This window comes from Brassica rapa, chromosome A02 (genome assembly GCF_000309985.2).
Source record: "Brassica rapa cultivar Chiifu-401-42 chromosome A02, CAAS_Brap_v3.01, whole genome shotgun sequence".
NCBI lineage: Eukaryota > Viridiplantae > Streptophyta > Magnoliopsida > Brassicales > Brassicaceae > Brassica > Brassica rapa.
The window spans coordinates 10,221,907-10,245,860 of NC_024796.2; the positions used below are offsets into that span (position 1 = coordinate 10,221,907).

Genomic DNA, 23,954 nt, shown 5'->3' on the forward strand with positions numbered 1-23,954 from the left:
AATCAGTTTGTTCTTATTTTATCAAAGAAGAGTCTTTGCATAAAAATTGGTCTTTAGAATTCAAAGTGTGATTCTTTGTTGTTCTATTGATTTCGCGAATTTCAGATTGTTTGTGTGATTCAAACACACTTAGTTCACAGATTGAGAGAGTCAATCGACCCACTGATTGATAGAGTCAATCATCTATTCATCAGTTCCATCGCATCCACTTCAACCATCATTTGATCAAGCTGAGAGTGTGCCAGCAACTTGATACCGCTTTATCTATTTTTATTTTATTTTCTTTTTTCATTCTTCTTGTTATTATTATTATCATCAGAATCTATTCAAATTTCTATTTGTTTTCAGGTTATAAGGTCAGATTCCATACATATCGATATATCAACCATATCTTTGGTCGATCAGATTCAAGCTTCTTCGACCATCTGGTCAAGTCGGCTTTCGTGCCCACAACAATACTACACCAACATTTCACACATAGAAAGTACTAAAGATCAAAAACATAATCCTTTAAGAGGTTTGATATTTCATGATCTATTATGCGTTTCTGGTCACTGTTAGTAGTTGAAGTTTTCAATATAAAAGTTTATTTGTTTTATTAGAGCATCTTCAGTCGCTATGTGTCTTCTCATTTTTTAGGATTTTGCATCCAACAAGCATTGATCCTCTCAAATTTTAAGGGTGTAACATTGTACCTTCAAACTTTAATCATTATCTTTATATATATATAATAATAATTTCATGAATAATTTTTTAATATCACATTTTTGTGCTTATCATTATATTTTCATATAAATATTTTATTTAGCACTTTTATATTATTGATATATAGTTACATTTTAGTATTTATTATTATATATTTCTCAAAATATTTTATTTTAATATTTGTCAAATACTAATATTTTATATGTATTTATAAAAAATTAGTGATTATTGTAAATTATTAATGATATTAAGGACTCAAAATGTAAATATCAATTTTTTAAAAGAACAAATTAAAAGTGACCATTATTGGAGCAATACACATTCAACCTCTTGTATTTCCCATTCAAAACTAAGGTGATTGTTGGAGGTGATTGTTGGAGATGCTCTTATGATATATTCAAACTTATAGTTTGTTGGCAAGATACGAGATTTGATGAAAGCATAAATATACTTTTTTCATAGAGAAACAAATGGTTTCCAAATTAGTTTTGAGTGTCACATAAGAAAGACAAGAAACTGGTTATACATTACTCAGGAATGGTACCAAGCTTAGGACGCCAAGCTCGCTGGAGAAGCCGCTTGCTGAATCTAAACCAAACCGGTGCTGCATTGTTCCCCACCTGTGAACTAGCAGCTGCGTTTAATTTAGCTGCCATGGCTGCAAGAACTTCTTCTTTTGTCTTCCCTTTCGGTCTCTCTTTCTCTTCTCCTTCCTCTACGGGAGACGAAGTCACGAATAAGTCTCGCAGTTTGCTCGCAGCTACGTCCTTGTCAGCAGCCAAGGAGCGGCCATGATGAATGAGCGGCTGCTCTCTGCGGCTAGGCGGTATAAGACTCAGAAGCATCTTTAAGGTTGTCTTCTTGCGACGAAACTGCACCAACGGACTTGTCCTCGGGCTTGGACTTCTTGTCGGGCTCGGTGCAACTCCACACTGCGTCGCTAGGAACTTGATTCTCTGCAGCGTCGCCATGGATTTGCGAAATTGAAAACTTGAGCTAATAACAACGTGCCTCGTTATAGCTGTTTCCAAATGAGAATCAAACGCAAAAACACTTTGATTTGTCTTTTTTATTCTTTTGATGCAGTCTCTTCTCTCAAAAGTGCGTGCTTTGAATGGAATTTATGTGGACCTTAAGGACGTAGTTTCCGATGAAATTCCAAATGTGTCATTGCCGAAAATTTGAAAAAGAAAAAGTGTTTGTTTTATTCGATTCCTTTTTCTTTCTCATGTTGTTTGCACTTGTACTTTCTTCAATGTGCATAGCGAAACCTGATGAGAGCCACATGTTTCTGGTCTTAGATTCATCTTTTCAGCTTTAAATATTCTCGTCTTCTTAGTGCGTTTTGGAATGAGACACAGTACCTTTTGTGATTTTGATGACTAGTAGTTATTTCGTATGCCACTGATTTGCAAAAAAAAAAACCTCCATAAGAATATCTAACAAATAAACACAGTCTTTTTTTTTTTTGGTTCAACAAACACAGTCTAATATTAGACTGCATAGCCAGATTCAGGTGGTCAGTAGCAGGTGGTCAGTAGCGGTCCTGATTAGAAGCCATAGAAGCATATGCTTTCCGCCAAAGCTTTGTTAGGATATCTATATTTTGCCACCCATTTTTCAAAATCAACGCTACCTTTTGTTGTTATGTTGCTCTTGTGCTTTAAAAGGTGGCCAGTTCAAACCTGATTAGCATCACTTTTAACTTTTCATTATCTCTTATATGTATTTTTTTTCTGACGTCTCTTATATATAAAATAGAAACATTTGTAATTAATGCGTTCACGCTATATTAATTACGTAGCAGCCTCACATTGATTTCAATTTCACATACTAATTTTTTTAACTTTTCATTATCTCTTATATATTAAAAGAAAAATATTTGTAATTAATGTGTTCACACTATATTTTGCCATGTGGTAGCTTCACATTGATTTCAATTTGAGTGTGCTGATATTTCGGTCTCACAATTATTTAATAATTAATGAGTTTACACACTAATTTTTTAACTCCACCGCAGATAATTTAATGTGTTCGCACACTTTTTTTAATCAACTAATCTGGATCCAAAACCGAATCGAACTAGATTTGAAAGTAATATTAAACACAAACTAAAATTGATTAAATATACTCAGATGGATCTAAAAGTTTAATATTCAAATAACCAGACTCGATACTAATCCAAACTAAAATATTTTGGATACTAAAATATATTAATTATTTTAAAATTATATCTATTAGATATTCAAAAATATGAAAATATCTCAAAATTATCAACATAGTCACAAGTAAATATCTAAAAATAACAGTAAATGTTTAAAATACTGATAACATTTATTTGTTCTCCATCCAAATATTTTAATTGAACTAATTTTTATGTCAATTTAAATAGTTAGTCTTACATTATTCAAATGTGTATGTTTTATATTATTTTATTTTCAGATTTTGAGGATTTAGGTATATTTTGGTTTTTTTATAAAAGAATATGTAATTAAAATGGGTATTTGAACTCAAATTCGAACTGAACCCACAATGATTCGAACCAAATTTAAACCAAAATTTATAAATATTTAAATAAGATTTAAATTATTACTCTGAAAATTTGAAAGATCAAATGAATCCAAACAGATATATGAATATTAATTCATAAAAAGCTATACGACAAATCTCTTAGTACATCATACTATAAATAATCTAATAAACTATTTCACTTCACATACATCAGAGGTTACTGTCTAGTTATTATTTATTTAAATAAAAAACTCACGTTTTTTACTGCTTCCAGCCCAATTTTTGTAAGGCTGGGCCTATATATGGTCAAACAAAGTGGTTTTGATTGTTATGTATCTTTTATATACTAAAGCACAAGTCACTTGACCACTAAAATAATGACACATGGCTATTGTTTTACAAAAAAAAAACTAAAAAGGCTAAAAAAACCATCACGTAATTTCCAAAATTTGCAACTTCAAATATAATTAAACTCCTATATTTTCTCAAAGGATCTCATCCCACGTTCAAAATTAGTTTTCACCCCTTCAAACAATTTTTCTCCTACATAACTTTTGATCTACGAATCTGTTTCACGTCATATATAACTTCTCAAATCATGATATGACTTCAACCTGTTTCATCTTCTACTATATAATTTTCCATAACTGTTTTTTTTTTCTCTCTTTTTCTCCATCGATTCATATTCAATTTTCCCAGCTTTTCTGTATATAAACAAAAATCAGTACAGGTCTGTGACTACTCTATTCATATTCTTTTTCTATTCTGTTCAAATTAATATCATTTGATTCGTTTAACATGATTCAGATAGAAGATGTAACTTCAGTCTGTTTTTTTCAGAGCTTAATTCTTCCAAAGGACAGGGAAACCAGAGTAATATTTGCAAATGAAGTAAAAATAATTACATTCTCTCTATATAAAGAATTGGCTATTTTAAATTAGTTTTTATGGCTTATCTTTAGAAAGGTATATTCTTCAATCAAAAAGTTCTAATTTATTAGAAGTTTTGCATGTTTTGGTGATGCTTCTGTATAGAAAAGGAGTGAACACGTGATTAGTGGACCATTAACACAAGTATTATGTAAAATATGAAGAGTCAATAAAAACAAAAACAAAAAGATAAAACGATGTGCGTACAAATGAGTGTATTCTTCTAACACAACACTAGACTAAAGAATCCACATCATTTTACTGGATCAGATTATAACAACAGTATATCAGGTAGGAAACTTTTTTGAGGATCTCATCAGTTACTTCATTGGATCTTCAACCAATATTATTGTATATATTAGATTTTCATAAAATATGCAAATTAATTTTTGTGCTGTAGTACGAGACAGAACACTAGTTTTAACTAATTCTTAACACAAAATCTAGAATTTTGAATCGTATCTCTCCTTGAGTAATCATATCATATATTGATCAACTCATTCATTGGCTATTGAGAGCAGAGAGCCGGTCATCGGCACAAGCCCATCAATTATGCTTTTGGCTGTACTTTACATAATTTGTTGAGGCCAATTGTCAAAATTAGTTGATTCAGACGATTTTAAAATAGTTGTGTATTTGGTAGTGTTCTTAAGTTTGAGTCTTGTAAACCTGGTTTTTATATTGGCTATTGAGAGCAGAGGATCGGGTTTTTACATTGGCTATTGAGGGCAGAGGGTCAGCCATCGCACAAGCCCATCAAATATATGCATTCGGCTGCATTTTACATAATTTGTTGATGCCAATTTGGTCAAAGATTAGTTGATTCATAATATTTTAAAATAATTGTGTATTTGGTAGTGTTCTTAAGTTTGAGTCTTGTAAACCTGGTTTCTACATATTTCAAATTAAATACTACGAGTTGTTGCAAATACCCATTATTATTTTATATTGTGTCATGAAATGATAAATAGAAATATAACCCCAGAGAAATGTCACAAAGGATTGAATACTCAAATACAACCAATTGATAGAAATATGAATTCATATTTTGAAGTTATGACACCACCTCTAAATAACAAAAGAAAACAGACAAAATGTAACAAAAGAACTACTAAATACACAAAATGACACTCTTTGTGAACATATAAATTATTAATTTTTAATAAATTTACTTTAACAGAAAAATATTAGTATTTACTACAATGAAAATAAATTGAAATAATGTACTTATAATATGATAGACTAAGGGTTTAACTGGTGACAATTTTAGGAACATCATGAAAAAATATGAAAAGAATAAAGAAGAATAAAATTATAGGAATTAATAAAAATTATTGCTCCTTTCTAAATTTAGTAAGAAATAATTTTGTTATATTATTTTTTACAGAAAAAATAATAAGAAGAATATTAGTAAAAAAATATTCCTCGTAAATTATGTAATTTTATAAGAATGATAAGGAATTGAATTATTTCTTGTAATTGGTGAATGTTCATTTTCGTTTTCTTGGTCACCATCTAGCTCTTTCATTCATAGGATTCAAATAGGATCGGGTTTGTATCATATATGGCTGGGCCGGGCCAAAATTGTTTAGTTAACATCCCTGGATGTGCTTATTGTTATGATTAGGCTGGAAACAAAGCAAAAGAGGAAGGATTTTCATTTGTTGGGCAGAAGAGATTTTCATTTGATTTGATTTATTTGGATCAATAGTGAATCCAAGTGGGTCACTTCTGAAATTCGTTTGGCCCAACTCTGAAACCCTTTTCCAGCTGTCGAATTGGTGGCTTCTCCTTTTCAGAGTTTTCTCAAAAACATTCGTTCCTTGATAATTTTCCTATCCAAATCATAAAATCATTTTAATGGATGACTTTTCTTGCACTTTCACTTTACAAATTACAACATGCATCTCAACTTGACTCCACATTATTGCCATGCATAATAATCAAATCTCATCATTATCAAAATTTTATCATTACTGTCTACTTCATCTGAACGAGTATTCTATACTGAGAGTTACCAAAAAAGTGTTAACTAAATAGTTACCCCCCCCCCCCCCCCCCTCTCTTACACATCTTATCTCAATAAGAAAAGATCATATAAAATGACAAAAGTTAATAAATATTAAAATGAATCTTAAATACTGCAATAATTTACATTGATGTGTTAAACTTGGAGTATTGTTTAATCAGAAAATCATGATTTACACGTCCCTATAATTAAATGTAGTAACATAAAAATCCATTCAAAGAGCTCAATACCTTAGAAATCGGTAACACATTACTAGTGTAACCCATTCAATAGCTTAAAAAAACTAATCCATTTATGCATTTATTTGTAGGGTAGAAGAATACCTTCACTAATAAACGGATTGGATCGAGTCAAGCCACCATTCTGGCATATTCGGTGTAAGGGTAATGTACCATCATGAGAGGATAAGCTTAATTAGCTGTTGAAAAATCTTATCTTCAAAATAAAAATTGCACTAAAATCTACTCCTATAACTTTATCCCAAAAGAAAAGTCCAACATTTACATAAGTAAAACAAAATAGACTTTGCTTTGAATTCTTTTGTTGAACACATAAGTTTTAAGTCAAGATGAAAACGTAAAGCCCCTAATCAACTATTAAGTAAAGATTTGATCTGATGATGTTACCTTCTCATAGAAGAAACCGTGGCGTGCATCTAACCATATAAAAAATTATTGTGATTCATCTGGACCAAATCTATCTACAGCTCATGTTGGTAGGAATCAACTTATAAGTAATGGATATAAATGCTATTTCGTTTTCCCGCTCGTTTAGGAGAGACACGTGGCAGGAAATCTGTGGTTAACATGTCTTTGTTCTTACAATACGAAATTGTCTCAGACCGGGTCCACGAGAGTTTCTAGCACCCTTTCTGTGTTTTTAATATAATTTAAAATTTCTGATTTACCGAAAACAATATTCATATGTTTTGAAAATTCTGTAATTCTGTAATTTAACCTAATATGATAAATTACTTTTTACCATACTTTAAAAGATAAAAGTAAATTTAATCGCCACATATAATAGTCAAACTTATTTAGTACTCTTAAGTATCTTTCTAAAATAAAAGTCATGTATGTATATTCAAATTTCCTTAATACATAATGATAAGAAAATAAATATGTATGGGGAAACAGTTGTCATATTTTATGAGTTGTCATATAATAAAATTATAATCCTATTATTGTTTTAAAATGTTCATAAGGAAAAACAAAAAGAGCTATTCTTTGAGGACCTCAGTGATCCTCTTAACAAAGTAACCACCACCAACACAATTATTTTGGGCGCCTCAAATCCAAACCTTATTTCAATTATTGTGAAGTAGGAAAAGGCAAATACTAAAATAAAGCTATATTGTGGTAGGTGGTTCGAACTACTCGTGTATTTATGATTTTAATTACTAAAATAACACCGAAAAAACAAGAAAATTTGTTTTTTATTGTGGTGCAGAGAGATAATAGTTTTAACCCATGTTCGAAAACGCGGGCTAGGCGGCCGAGTAATCGCCGGAAACACGCAAATCGGGCTGCATCCGTGGCGAATTGATGTTATACGGCCAATAAATCGGAACTTTAAAAAAACTCAAAGTTTTCATGGTTTTCTTGTTTGATATCGCAAGCGTGTCTTAGATTTGATGTATTTTCACTAAAACATACAAGAATAGTGAGAAAGATCTGTGAAATCGAGAAAAAAACAATTGAAAAGCGGCCAGAGGTTGCAGAGATATCACATTGAAAGGTAGAAGATAAGGTTAATTTCGTCATTTCCAAATCATTTAACCTCATTTTTTAAAAAAGAGACAAAACAAGCGCCTACTCTACTCGAACCCAGGTCCAGGCGTTTTAAACTAGAACCTCTCACCACTAGACCACGTCACAAATCACTAAAGGCGCACATAATTAATATATATACCGAATTACAGAATTAAATGCTCAAAATAACGCCCCGATTAATCCCTGTATAATCTCCGATTAATTGATTCGGCGCTAGGCGTTACCTGACCGCACGCGTTGCGCCTAGCGAGTTCTCGAACATGGGTTTTAACACTTTAATGATAGACACATAGAACCCATCTGGCACAAGTTAACTCATTCCGATTGTTACCTTATCTTTCTCACTTTTTTCATACGTGTGCCCACAAAACTCTCACGCTCATCCACTAGTTACCGTGCTCCTCATCTCTCTTTATAAGACTTACTTCACCTCTTGCATTCAACCCTCTTCTTCTTTCTCCTCTCAACCATTTTCTCTTTAGCCTAATTATTCTTTTTGTTTCTTTGCTTAAAAACTTTTAGCCATGGAGGTTCCGATGATTAATATAATAAGAGATTTCGAAGTGGGCATGAGCTCAATAAACGACCCGTCGTTTCTCTCCAGATCTGTTGCTGTTTCCGGTATCGGAAAGCTACACCAAGCCTACGGTTTCTGGAAATGGGGAGCTTTGATTATTGCTTTCTTAGCTTATTTCACAAATTTCATTACAAGACTCAAGAGTTTAGTTGTTAGGTTACGAAAAATCGATGTCTCGATATCTCCCCCAACTCTTTTCGATGATTACGACAGCGACTCCGATGTTTCTTGCTCTTCCTCTGTTTCTTCAGACGAGGAAGACGAAGATGATCGAGAAGATGATGAAGACGAAGACGAGAAGGATGTTGACTTTATCTATAATAAGGGATGGGTCAACGGAGGCTTCCGCGTGAAAGGGTCTGATTATTACAGTAATGACGACCAGGGGCAAAATGGTAATTTCGCATGTTTTAATGGTAGCTTCGGGGGTTTGCTCTCGTGGCCGGATCTCGGTGGGATCGGGTCGAGCGGAGTCGTGAAGCTTTGGGATCATTTAGATATAGACGGCGGAGACTACGACGGAGATGATGATCAACAGAACAATGTGGTGGCGTCGTTTCTCAGAAACTGTAGCTCTTCTTCGCCGTCGTCGTTTTTCTTGACGGCGGAGAAGAAAGGCAGCGACGCCGTTAAGGTGGAGGCGTGTGATCCACGCGTTGGTTTTAGGATGCCGGCGTTGCTGGCGGAGTGGAGGCAGCCGGGGAGGTTTCTTGGGAACATAGTCGGAGTTGACGTCGGCGGCGTGGAGAAGTTATACGTCAGGGATGACGTCAGCGGAAAAATCGCCGTGGGAGATTTGAGGAAGTTTAACGGTGCGTTGACGGAATCTGATGGTGAGACTTGGTGGGACGCTGACGTCGTTATCGGGGCTGATGGTTTCGTTGAGGAGAAGCGGTGATTAAATGATTAAGAATTGATTGGGACGGTTGCGTCTATAAATTAAAGACGGCGAATGATTTAAACGCGAAGATGTTTAAAACGGGGACGCCGAACGTTTTGTAAATAATTTGTATGTTTGTTTCTCGTCAGTTTTTATTTTAAAATTTGAATAAAATCATCTGAGGATGATTTTATAAAAAAATAAAATAAAATGATTTAACATATTTTTCAGTGTTTGGTTTGGGTCGATTAGTGGTTCAATAATGCGAAGCCAGCAATGTGGCCGGTTTCAAGTTTCTAATAGGTTTTTTAAATAAATTGTGAATATAATGTCGTAAGAATATGGCAAGGACTAATAATGGAACATATGGCTGAAAATGGAAGAAAAAGCTTGTATTCTAATTTTAAGAATCAAAAGTGAGGAAAATATTTAAGATTTGATTGGGGCGGTTGCGTTTATAAATTAAAGACGGCGAAAATGTTTAAACGAGAACGACAAGCTGTTTGTAAATAATTTGTGTGTTTTGTCGTCTGGATGGTTTGGTCGGTTACTTCACTTGAAGTGAGTGCCACATAATGCGAAGCCAGCAAAGGCCGGTTTCGAGTTTGTAAAAGGTTTTGAAATAAATAGTTATTACGAGATTAAAATATTTAATATAGTATAGGGCAGAAACCACAATGGCAATGTACTTTACTTTATTCTTTGTATGTAAATAGAAAAAAATAAGGTAAAAACGTGACTTGTTTCTATGTATTTTTTTAAATAACATTTTTTAAATATAGAATAAAAGTTAAGCAATATAATTACTTTCTTTATAAATAGAAAAACAAATTGTAATTCTACTTTAGAAAAAAAAACAGATATGAGATATAACAGTTTACCTCAAATCAGTGTTGTCACTCCGATCCATATCCATGGTCGGACCGGCAAAACCTGATGACCTATTAAATGATCTAGCTTGGATTTTAAAATATCCATTAATTTAAAACCTGTTAAAACCTCTTAAATCCAATAATCTAGCTACTGGTAGAACCACTAGATGAACTAGTGAGTAATTTTTATTTAGCATTTTTTTAGATTTTTAAATATTTTATTAAGAGGTTGATTGTTTGTAGTTTTTGTTTTAGTTTTTGGTTTTTGCTTTTGTAAAAACAATTTTTTATCCAATTAAGTTTTTAGCTTTTAGTTTTTGTTTTTGTAAAAACCATTTCACTTGCCAATCAAGTTTTTTAACAAATAGATTCCCTAAAATTTAGGAAACTAGTTTTTCAAAATTTCAACCAATTTGTGAAGAAAAGCCAAAACCAACTTTTGTGGGTTTTCAATACAAAAACGAATTTTGTTTATTTTGTATAAAATACTATATTTTAATTAATTAATAATTAAGTAAATAATGTTTTCATAAAGGTAAAATTCCCATACAATTTTTTTTATCATTTAACACTAATGTAAAATAATTTATGTGTTTCATATATGTAAATAAATATAGATAATTTCAGTATTAGTTGTAACCAATTACTTATTAATATCTATAAATAAATTATTGAATTTTTTTATGGAAAATTGCCATAAATAGCACATTCATAGTAACACTTTTCATGTTTACACTAACCATTTTTACCATCACTTTTAATGAAAGGTAAAACACAATTATACCCTTAAGGTTAACTAATCTAGACTTAGGGTTTAGAGTTGAGGGGTGGGGTAAGGTTTTTGGAATGTTAAATTTAGGATTCTAATAAATATATAAATAAATACTTAAAAAATATAAAAAAATTTTAAAAATAGTTTCAAACATAAATTTCGTTTTTCAAAAAGAAATTTGAAAAAAAAACTTCAAAAAAAGAACATTCAAAAAAAAATTATAAAAAATTTCGAATTTGAAAAAAATATAATTCGAAAACATAAAAAAAAATTATTACTTTTTTATTATTATTATTATTATTATTTTATTTTTTATTTAAATAATGATTTATTATATATATAAATAATAAGGGCATAAGAGTCTTTTGTCATTTAGTAAAGAAGATATTTTTGAAAATGTCTTTTTAGTGGTGGTAAAAATGAAAAGTGGTAACATGAAAGTGGTAAACATGTAATTTTCCCTTTTTTTGTTATACATACTAAACAACAACTAAAAATTATAAATTTAAAATATTTTATTAATACAATATATTATATTAATTTGAAAAAATAGCCATTCAAGTTCTAAAAAACGAAAAATATTTTATGTAATAAAATTTATTAATAGTTTCAAATTTTTAAAATATTTTAATTTTAATAATTTATAGATATTTATTAATTATATTTAAGTATAACACTTAAAAGTAAAATAATTTAAAACATGGTAATGTTTTTATTTTAAATAACAGCCACTATATTTTGATAAACTTTAATGGTAATTTTTTTAAAAATTATTATTTTAAAGCAATGTATTGCATATTTTATAAAAAAAAACTAAAAATACAGTAAAACCAAAAACCAAAACCAAAAGCTGAAAATCAAAAACCAAAATCTAAAAGTTAAAAACTAAAAACCAAAATCTAAAACCAAAATCTAAAAACCAAAAACTAAAACCAGAAACTAATGGAAACAATCATCACCTAAATATGTTTTGTATTTCAAATAAGAACTTTTTAATTTTTAGTTTTTCAGAAACTTATCGTTTTCCTTGCTGTTGCATATCTTCTATATCTCCTTTTTCTTTTTCAAACTCTTGCTTATTTTGTTCATCGTGAATAACATTTTTTCAAGCATCCTAAATTCTAACTTATATCATATAAACTGTGTTTTTAATTCCTTTTTAGTAAATTACATGCTGTTACCTCTCTCTTTTCTTGATTTTACATGTTTCTAGATAAATAATATTTTGTCGTGAACAAAGTCATTGGATTGGATTCGATTTTGCAAAATTATATTTAATATAGTCTAAACTATTTTAATGTGATATTTAGACTTGCATGAATTTTTCACTTACTACCTGAAAAAATATAGTGAACAATGATAGAAACAACCAAAATTAGTTAATGAGATTTGATGTTAATATATTTTTGTTATCGAAAATCTATTAAATTTTTATGTTTTACTTTTGGTTTATTTAGAATTTAAAATTTAATTTTATTATTTAGATTAGATTTTAAAAACTTACGAAATTTAAGTCATGCTATGTTTTATTATATGTCCTAGCTTCTTACAAAACAATTACTAAATAATTTAAATATTTTATACGTTAAAATAAAAATAAAAAGTATGAACCCAAATTTAAATATGAAATTTATTGTATGAAAAATAAAAAAAATCTTATATTTTTAAAATATTTAATATATAATTATATACTAAAATTAACTAATTTACCAATCTGCGGTCAATCCAATAATCCCGTGACCAAGAAAGTTATCCGATTCAAGGTCCAGATGGGGTTTTAAAAACATTGTCTCTAATTTCTTATATATTATTTGAGAAACATTACAACATTTGAGTTATGACATGTGTTATGACTATATTAATTTTTAGATTATTTTGAGAAATAGATTGGTATGTCTTAATATATACTATATTTTTTATTAAACTAACCATAAAATTAATTATGAATATATAAAAAATATTTTTTTTCTTTTTTTAGATTTAAGCTACGAAATTACCTAATGTAATCAAGATATATATGAAAGTTAGTGACTTTAAACAATGAATAAACCCGGAAAATTGTCAGCACTCTCAAAATTATTTTCATTAGGCTGTTAAAAATCGGTATTGCACTGATTAATCATTTCAACCGTGTGACTAAATGTTGGCCGATTAAATTAGAAGATTTGAAGTTAATCGCCACATAACATATGCACCTAGGCAGCCGATTACTCGGTTAAGAGCATCTCCAAAAAAACTTTCTATTATAGAGTCTTGCAAATTCTATATTTGAAGTTTCAAGGCGTTCTTCTCCAAAAGTAAAACTTCAAATTTAACTTCAAATTTATTTTTATTTTACACTATGCTCTTTATATTTGTCATAATTAATATAAATCCATATAATTTTTTGTAGATAACTAGCACAAATATAAAAATATTCTAGTAATATTAATTAATAAAATCTTACACTAAAACATAAAATTATAAATAGAAATACATAATTAAATATTAAACTACAAGAAAAATACCACATTATTACATAATTTTTTTAATGTACCATTTTAGGTTATACAAAATTTGTTTGGACAATATTTTAGAAGTTTGGAAGAAAAATTACTAGACTATTAGTGTTGATGTAATATTTTAATTTGTGTAATAATTATATCTTCATGTATATATATTCTTAAAAAATTATTAAGTTTCTTTTGTAATATTCTTGTATCTAATTATACTTTTAAAATATTATAAATCTTATTTTGATTTAAAAAAAAAACTTTTCTATGAAAAATTTTAATTTATAAAAATAAATTTGAAATATTTAAAATATAAAAAAGTTTTGAAGATTAAAACTATGAATGAGAAAATACTTAAGAATCATAAATGTGATGTATAATTAATTATAAAGACAAAGATGCAAATAAAAAGATAAAACTTTAAATTTAGAGTTTTGAGTAGTGAAATTTCAAATATGAAGTTTCACTTCTTAAAACTTAAAACTTTAAATTTGAAAATTTAAAATTTCTTTTTGAAAAGCAAAAAACTCTATATTTGAAATTATAGAGTTTTTTTTAGATGCTCTAAGTGCGTGTGTTTTTTAACATGGGCTAGGACTGGTCGAAATATAATAGTTTCATGCTAATTTTACCAATCAAAAGAGAGAGAAAAATAATTTTCTTTGTTATTTCCATGAGGAAACCGAGACACAGGAGCAAAACAAGAATTTAAATTCCAATACAGGTGGGAAAATATTAACAATCATTATCACTTTCTATTTTTACTGTTGAATTCCTTTTATTTATTTATTTCCTCTAATTTTAGCACCACTCATAGACTCCGAATGGTAACTGCGGTTTGAGCGGTGCGGGACAAGCGGTTTAACTGTAGTGCGGTTTTAACAGTTAGAAAAACGTATAGATATATGATATATGTAAAGATTTTTGTTACTGTTAACTGCGGTGCGGGACGGGGCAGTTCGTAACATTCTAAGCCATACTATTTGTATTTTTAATACTAATAAAATAGATACTTGAAAAACTAAAACGAAACCAACCAGACTTTACCAAATAACATACTTGTTATACTTCGTTTTACTTTTAAAATATTTAGTAATTGAAGAATTTAAAATAAAAACTACGTTTTTTCCTCTTAATTTAATTGTTAGGTTGGGAAATAATAAACCAAACGTGTTGATCGGGGATGTTTTAATATTTAGGGAGACTTTGGCTGCTTTATGTTGAACAGTTCTTTGATTTTGGGGGTCACGTTTCTTCTATTCATGTATGTCGTTCACATTTTCACGCAAACCAGTCGCTCCAAGCATTTAACAAAATAGGCATAAGTTTTAGATTTTAGATTTTTTTCTTTTAATAAAATTTTTTCTATTGAAAATGCATGAAAGCAAATGTTACAAGCTGTTGCTAGTGGACCAAAGGTCGAGATACATTAAAGAACCCAATCTGATACTATCAGTAATGTTAGAAATAGTTGGAGGAGAAGAGATATGCGATAAGACTGAGACCGTTACTGATTTGAGAACCAGATTTCCAGAAGGGCGGATGATAGAGCTGGGTTTGCTAGCCTAAAGGAGGCAAGCTTTCTCCTGATAGTGCGATCAATCTCAGAGATGATTGAGTGGGAAGAACGGAAATTGTTCCTGTGAATTCTGTTGTTTCTCTCCGACCAGATGAAGTAGATCGTTCCTTGCCATGCTAGAAGGAGAAGTTTTCGAGTATGCTTAGTACCCCTATAAGCTTGGAGATCCAATAGTGTTGCATCCCAGTTTCGTCTCGGTGAGAAGGCACAGCGACGTAAGATATTGGTCCAAATCTCCCATGAGAATGCACATTCAAAGAATAGGTGTGATCGTGATTCAGGGTAGGAGTTGCATAGGAGGCAGTGGCTGTCTGTTTGAAGTCCCCACTGGAGCATACGATCCCGGGTAGGGCAGCGGTTTAGCACCATCAACCAAGTTCTGACTTTGTGTTTGGGAATTTCTCCCCCAAACCAGACTTCTTTGTGCCAGAGGACTGTTGGTTCCTTAACGCGCAAGAGATCATACGTCTTTCGAGTTGAGTAGACGCTCTCTGGGCTTGCCTCAGGTGACCAGACCATTGCATCAGCATAAGGCGTGATCTGTAGTGATGAGAGGCAAGAGTAGATTTGGACTTGCTTCTCTGATCTTGCTGGAGGCAAGACCCAATGATCAGTGTCCCATAGCTCAGCCAACGTCGATGAAGATCGGATTCCAACTGACAAGCTAGATTCTCCTTGCAAGTAATCCCTGATTTTTCTAAAAGGGGACCAATTTGAAGTCTACATTTTAGTTACACCCGATTGCTGCTAAATTATGAGACAGGAACTGGTATGTTTTGTATACATTTTTCATAAATTTTCTTTCCAAAAGAGATTTAACCGATACATAAGAAGAAAAAATATCACAACTTTAGGAGTAACACAAAATTACATATTAAAACAGTAATCACTAGATCATCGTCACCAGGAGCGAAGCTAGAAATTTATACTAATTATTTATAAAAAGAGCATAAATGAGAACTTGAACCTGAAAAACTATGAGTGTATAACTTGAGTGTATAACTTGATTTTTACCATTTCAGCTGTTTTAATTTTAAAATTTTATTATTTGTACAGGGGCACGTGCACCCATTACCATCAACGTGCCTTCGCCCCTGATCATCACTAAACCAATTATTCTTCCAAATTTTAATTGATATGTATATGAAACATTTCCATTGTATATATCGTTCTCGTGAACTTTTTCCATCGTCTCCTCTTTTTTGTATTAAATTTACTTTTGGAACATTGAAGCATGTAGAACACTAGTACATGTCTAACCCCATTATATTTTTGTCTAAAATAGAATTTAAGTAAAAATATTTTAATGATATTCTATTTTGTACACTATAATAAAGTAAAAATAGGTTTACTCTATATCAGAGTAAGTTGTTATATCATGCATTTTTTGTTGAATCCACCAGAACTAGAATATGATATAATGGAGTGGAATAAATAACCTATATCTGGGCTCAATGGGTCCTAAATCTTAACGAACATAGAAAAATATTTCATTTGGTTATTTGGGCTCAACAATAAGACATCTACAAAAGGTATTATTTTGGATTAATGAGGTCGACAAACTAAAGTTGTGGACCATTCTCATAACTATGCAAAAAAAAGAGAAAAAAATGAAAATATAAAAATTACAGATATATTATATTTTCTTTAATTTTGCTTTGTGAATGTATATAATGAAATTTATAACCACAAGTTACTCTTTCAAAATATGTTAAATATTAATACTTCAACAATAATGTAAATCATACATATGCTGCTTTACTTTGACCAACAATAATGTAAATCATACAAAAGATTCGGAAACTTATGAAAGATACTAAAATAGAAGATATATAATTATTTTGAATTTCTTAGATCAACAAGCATTATTCAAGAAAAATTGAAGACTTGGGGGTTGACTAGTTTCTCCGCTACCACCCGCAAACGCAGCTTTTGCGGTTTGTAGCGGTTATTGGCATTTTGCAACAATCACTCAAACCGCTCTAAATCACTTCAAACCGCTTTTAACCTCTTTAATTCAAAAGCTAGCGTTTGCGGTCGTGGGCAGTTGCGAAAAGTAAATAGTTTTTTCTTTTTCTAAAAACAATATAAATACAAAAATTAAAATTAAAATTTTAAACTGAAATAACAGAAATACTAAAATATATCTATTATATTATATTTATATTATAAATTTTAAAATAAAAAAATATTTTCAATAATTGTTTAAAAAAAATTTAAAATTTAAAAATTTTAAAATATAGTTTCAAAAATATAATTTTTATATTTATCATCATATGGTGATGTTTGATATTTTAATAATTATATAAAATGTAAATATTGTTAATTTATTATTTAGCCGTTATTTTATTTGGTGGTTAACGAGTCATAAGTATCCTGCAGACGCTTCAATTTCTAACCACAGCACCGGCCGTACAAATCTTTTAAAACCAGGTAAAACCGCAATCATCTGCATCCGCAAACTTCTGTAACCACTGCGGTTACACCAGTCAGGCCCTTGATCGCCACCATCAACTAACTGCGTTGCGTGATACCCACAATTCTTTCTGCTAGGATAAGCAACATATTTGAAAAAAATAAAATAAAACTATACCCAAAATTAAAATTTTAAATAATAGCAATTTGTTTTATCTTTCATATTCTTACATTGAAATATTAAATATACAGCTAAAAATGAATAAATCAATAATAAAAAATGCTGCATAATAGAAATATTCACATAATAGTATATTAATTTAAATTATGCATAAAACAATATGATAAAATCAAATAAGATGAAAAAAATTGATAAACAATCCTACATAAATAAAGAGAGAGAATATAATACTATAAGTATATACTGGAATCCGTAAAACGGATGTTCTTTTCACATGTGTTCTTAAAATAAAAATAAAGAAATCAAATATAAAATAATAGAGAATCAGAAAATGTTTTCGTTTGAGAACTCTTCGGACCTTTGTGAAAGATAAAAAATTTCACGTGTCATAATACCAATATTTAATTTTAAAAAATAAATGGAAATAGATACAAACCGAAATATTGATATTTCTTATTTATTGAGAAATTTAAATAGTATCTACTGATATTGATGCTCCAATTCTGACGTAATATTCCAACACAGAAATATGATGGATATTCCATCATAAATTTTCTTCTTATCAAACACAAAATTTTACGATTGAGTTAAGACGACACCTCTTCATTTGGTGAGTTCAGCCCGCGATCGCACTTGGTCGTCCATGTGCAGCAGAAAAATCAACATGACGTATATTCATTTTCAAACGTCATCACTAATCCATTTAAAATAACGAAGATTTTGCAACAGATTTGAAAATTGCGATTTTATGCGATATAATTGAATTATTCTGTAGCAACATTTATTTTGCCGCATCATATTGTCATTTTGTATCATGAGATATTTTGTTTTTCATATATGATCAGTATTTTTACGAGTGTTGGAAGAAACTCGCGGTTCTTTTGTATTTTTTTTTTGGTAACTCTTTTGTATTTTTCTTTAAACTGCCGTAAAAACGATAAGAACAAGTTTTCCAAACCAACCGATTAAAGAAACCAAGTGTCATTTACACCAAATACTCCTCCACTAAGCTAACCAGCTTAAGAACGGATGAACACACGTACAAACAAATAAAAGCATAATCTATCTATAATAAAGGAACCATATTATAGTATTCTATTGGAAGTCTTTTATGAACTTAAACAGAGGGTTTAAACCGGATCGTTCCGGTTAGGTGATAGATAATTAAAGACGTTGAGTTGGAGAACCAAACAAGGCCATCGAGCTCGGCGTATACAATGGAATATCAACTAGGTTTTTCCTTTGTTGATGTCTCTCCCAACTTGTGTCATCAGTACCGACACTGGCCTCTTCCGTGGTTAACACAGACAACGATGATTCGTTGACGTCGTTAGGGTTACGCCTTCTAATCCCTTCGAGACCCGTGAGCCGCTGAACCAAGGCCATAAAGTTTTCAGCACGCGTGTGGATCACCTTTGGAGAGTGCGCGTAGATGACTACGGGAGCTGCACGTCCATGTCGCCGTGACTGTTTGAAGACGTTGAACGAAGTCGTTTTCTTGATGGAATGGGATTCTCCTGTGAGTTTAAGCGACGGAGGACGAGAGCCGCTGAGCTCATGGCATCTTGTAGGAATCATGATGAGTACTTGAATAGTATCAAGAGAATGGGTTAAACAGAGATGGAGTAAAGATCAGGGAAGACTTTTGAAGATAAAGGGATTAATTTGTGTATCCGGACAAGACATTCATTAAGCTGATTATATATAAGTTATAACTATATATGCGGGTAAGTATAATTAAATTAAAATCATATTATATTAGAGCCAACGATTCTGACCGTTGACTTTAAATTGCGGTTAAGGTTGGGTATATTCTGTTAAATTTGATTAGATCTGTTTATTCATTTTGAGTCGATTTAAAAAATTCGGATATCCATAAAAAATTTGAATCAAAGTAATTAAGTAAATAGTAAAATGTAATATCTGTAAAAAGAAAAATATCAAAAATATTTTTTTTAAAAAAGCTAGATATCCGATACGATCAGTATATTTATAGATATGTAACATAAACCATTATGTTTATACATATTTTACGAAGTAATTTTTTTATTTTAAACTATTAAAAAAAATTTAGATTATTGTGTATCCAGTTAATTTTTATGTTGAATCAAATGTCAACATATGAGTTTTTATTAGGCTTGTCACTATTTTTTTTTTTTTGCTTTACAGTTTCAGTTAAAGATGTTAATTTGTTAGTATGGTATTATTATTTTATTTTATGATTAATAATATAAAAGATCAATACTATTAAAAGGGAAGGAGTTTTAATAAATCTACTTAAAAAAATTGTTTGGACTCTTTTCTTTTCTATTTTTTTAGACTTCTCCTATATATTATAACAATATGTGACAAGATATTTTACCTATATATAAGCGATTTTTAATCTAACTATCAAACTGGATACATTATTATTTATTCTTAACTATTTAAATCATCGATTGCTAAACCACCCTACCCAAACAAAATAAATTACATGAACCAAAGCCAAAGCACAACCTATTATAACACAACTTTATCGAAATATTATTCCCCCATTTATAAAAACATCGAAATATTCATTTCACCCACCAGAAGCATAGTACCATCGACTACACAATTAATTTCTAACACAGATAAACCCCAAATTAATGAGACCAAAAATTTAAACATAATTAAATTGAGACTCATATTAAATTTAAAATAGAATAAAGCCCAAATACTTAAGAACATAACTTACAAAAATATATGTGAATAAAATATTCTTTTTAAAATCTAACTTTTAATAATAGAACATATGTTTGTGATACTCTTATAAAATAGTAAATTGTAGTTTAGATTTACATTATAGATACTTTTATATAAAAAAATTAAAAATATTATAATACTTAGTTTTATAATTGGTAGTTTGATTGTTAATAGACATACAATTAAATGTAACATAAATCATTACTAATAACACTATATTTATTCCAGTTTCAAATTGCTATACTATTTTTACACACAAATGAATCTTCAAACAAACTTCAAAACGCAAACGCGTGATCTAATTTCATACACATTAATTGTGCTTATGCAAATGACCTATATATTAGTGATATAATCTTCAAAATTATATGATTCAAACCCTGAATCTCATAATTATGAAAATTAAAACAAAATCAAACCCGCGCTTTCAAGCGCGGATTAAAATCTAGTTGTTTATTAAATTTTCCGGATTGAAACGAATCACAAATATAAATATTTGTTCGTGAACAGATCAAAAGTATTCTAAAATTTTCGTATATTCGGGCCTAATTATAGTTTTGAAGTAGAACGGTCGTTCTCGTTGAATAGCAACATGACATGGCTCAGGTATATATCATGCTTATTAACAGTTTAATTTTCTAAGAAATCATAAGTATTTCTCAAAAAATTAATACTAAATCTCTTCTTCTTTAAAATTTTAGTTGCAATCTTCTTCTGTAATCTGTCTCTACCTTTTAAACGTTTGTTTTAAAATGTTATGGTTGTAATGATCATTTGGTAGATCGTATCCAAAACGAATTTGTAATATAATTAATTCGATAGAGAGTTCTTTATTTTTGTTCATCTTTGAACTTTGAATATTACTGCTGTGACCATGCAAAGTTGGCTGCAGGTGGTCCATTTACGCAATAAGAAATTTTACAAATGTTCAAAACTATCGGCTTCTTTTAATTAAACCCACTTACAGTCTGCTGTAACCACTAATCTATTTGTTGTCCCCAAATTGTTGTGTGTTTATAATGATTATCAACGACATTGTATTGTTATGTATATTATATGCATAAACTATATTATTTGCGAAGAATGAACAAAGCAACATAGAATTTTACATACAAATACATATACAAAATAGTCCACACATTAATTATATATATGTAGTAAATGATATATATATATATATAATGTGTACATGCGCCACAACATTCGAAAACTTGTAAACTCTAATTGTTTATCAAAAAGTCAAAAGCCATTTAGTACAAAAAAAATCGAATAGAAAACCAAAATAGTTGTTTCGAAATACAAAGCTGAAACATAGCACAACTTCTATATAATGTCGTGCCTACAACTTTGGGAATGGGGGCCTAAGGCTAATTTTCAAAAACATGGTTTTTCACAAAAAAAAAGTTTATACAAGTTAATGAAATTGTAAATATACTAAAGATGTCTATTAAAAATGAATCTACTAAGAAGAACCAAACTTAAATGTAAAGAACATAATATACGAACAATCGAGCTCTCTCCTTTCTCAAAAAAAATAAAAACAATCGAGCTCTCTATAAATATATGTATACACTCATGAACTACTAATGTGTTTTGAAATTGAAAATATGGGGGCCTAAATATTGATTAAAATATGGGGGCCTGCGGCTGTTGTCTTTTTTGTAAAAGGGTAAGCACGGCTATGCTTCTATAGTTAATTCAGACAATGAGAGGCTCAGAAGGCGTCTATCTTCCTAAAAAGGTCAACCCCAAACGTATTTCCAATTTATGATAAATCATTTTGTCTTTTTTTTTGTGTGGAATATATCAATATTTCAGGTTTAATATCTCACGGAATTAGATTCAAACGGTGCTAAAAAACGCTTTTACTGTTTTACACACCCACGCAAAATATGAATTTAAGAACAGAAAATGAAATAGGCACATTGATTTAATGGTTATAATTCATCAACTGTTCATCTCGTCAAAGATTTGTCATTTGTTCCTTCGTAGCAACCGTTAATTGTTGTCACTGTTCTGTTTTTTTCTTTAGCTTTAGGTTGTTTCATCTGTTGAAATAGCTTAAACCTAATCTAGGAATCTATAGACCATGTTTATCGGTGGATCCTTAGTGGAGTTTTAAGAAAAATAACCCATTTAATTAAATCAAAACAAAATAAAAATGGTCTTACCGATCCTTAACTAAGGTTTTCTGGAACCGGTTTTGAAGTAGTTTTTCCACCACGTGTCAGCAAGAAAGAGCACAAGAATTTCTTTTTCTTTTCGTTCTTTTCTTTTCTCTCTTCTGTTTCCTCATTCTTCTCCGTCGCTCCGGTTAACGGCGTGCAAGAACACGTGAGTGACTCCAGGCTAGGGGTGGGCATTCGGGTACCCGTTCGGGTTCGGATCGGGTATTTCGGATTTTCGGGTATTTCGGTATAGAGGTGTAGAACCCGTTCGGGTATTTCTGTACTTCGGGTCGGGTTCGGATATTTTAAGTTCGGTTTCGGTTATTTCGGATCGGGTTCGGATATTTAAATTTTGAAGAAAAAAAAATGAAAATTTTCATTTCTCAAATTTCTTGTATTTAAATATATAACTTTTCACTTAACTATTTTTTTATTTTTAATAGATTGCATGGTTAATAGATTTGGACATAACATTTTCAAACTAAAAAGACATTAATTTGGTTATTGTTTTTAAATTTTGGATGTAACTTTTTGTTAATTGCTGAAATAAAAAGTTTGACATGCATTTTAAGCGAATAACAAATCATCTTCTACGTAATTGTATGTATATCATATGAATTTAAAGTATGTGTAGTATCAATATAAATATTTTATATAAAATGAAAGATGTAAACTATAAATATAAGGTTAATTATCATATGTTCGGTTATTTTCGGATATCCATTCGGGTTCGGATATTACCCGTTCGGGTTCGGATATCCAATCTCTCCTAATTCAATACCCGTTCGGATATTTTGCTACTTCGGTTCGGATTTCGGTTCGGGTTTTTCGGATCGGGTTCGGGTGCCACTTCGGATTTCGGGTAAAATGCCCACCCCTACTCCAGGCTTTCTTCCTGTTCCTAGCCATAACCGCCGCAGAGTAAATCGCCGCCATTCTTCCCGGAGCTTCAGCGAAGTAACCGCTGAAGGAGATCGAGATCTCGTGGATGTTTTGTTGTGGGATTATGGTGGAGGTCACGTAGTGGACGATGGCTTGGAGCTGGATCGGTGTCGCTGAGTAATCAGCCGCTGCGGCCACCGATCGGCTTTTGGCGCTTGCGGTGGAGCAGAGGAAGAACGCGTCGTCGGTAGAGCGCTTCCGATAAGATCAGCGAGTAAAACGAAGGTGATGATCGTATGAAGGATGTGAAGAGTAGAGCGCTCTCGATTCTGTTGAACGTGTAAGCTTATCTACCACTTACTACCATCAATGCTATTGATTGATTGCTTTTTTACTTAACTTTTGTTGCCTATTTATAGAATGTGAGGCAAGCAAGTACTAATTTTATGTGTTTGCACACTTCGT

The 23,954-nt window shown here is 30.6% G+C and overlaps 4 protein-coding genes across 4 annotated transcripts; 1 reads left to right on the forward strand and 3 right to left on the reverse strand.

Annotated features, from left to right (window-relative positions):
• Positions 1-843: 843 nt before the first annotated feature.
• Positions 844-8,086, reverse strand: LOC103852480. The gene has a single exon (XM_033283723.1). The coding sequence runs from the start codon at positions 1,674-1,676 to the stop codon at positions 1,233-1,235; it is 444 nt and encodes a 147-aa protein (XP_033139614.1). The 5' UTR covers positions 1,677-8,086; the 3' UTR covers positions 844-1,232.
• Positions 8,087-8,295: 209 nt separating this feature from the next.
• On the forward strand, positions 8,296-9,699 carry LOC103852482. Its single transcript, XM_009129384.3, has one exon. The coding sequence runs from the start codon at positions 8,472-8,474 to the stop codon at positions 9,420-9,422; it is 951 nt and encodes a 316-aa protein (XP_009127632.1). The 5' UTR covers positions 8,296-8,471; the 3' UTR covers positions 9,423-9,699.
• Positions 9,700-15,047: 5,348 nt separating this feature from the next.
• LOC103852504 lies at positions 15,048-16,384 on the reverse strand. Its single transcript, XM_009129405.1, has 2 exons — positions 16,380-16,384; positions 15,048-15,816 (listed from the first exon to the last, which is right to left on the reverse strand). Exons 1-2 carry the CDS (start codon positions 16,382-16,384, stop codon positions 15,048-15,050), a joined length of 774 nt encoding a protein of 257 aa, XP_009127653.1.
• A 2,127-nt stretch (positions 16,385-18,511) lies between these two features.
• Positions 18,512-22,901, reverse strand: LOC103852483 (VQ motif-containing protein 8, chloroplastic). The gene has a single exon (XM_033283724.1). It carries the CDS (start codon positions 19,291-19,293, stop codon positions 18,880-18,882), a length of 414 nt encoding a protein of 137 aa, XP_033139615.1. The 5' UTR covers positions 19,294-22,901; the 3' UTR covers positions 18,512-18,879.
• Between the last annotated feature and the right edge of the window lie 1,053 nt (positions 22,902-23,954).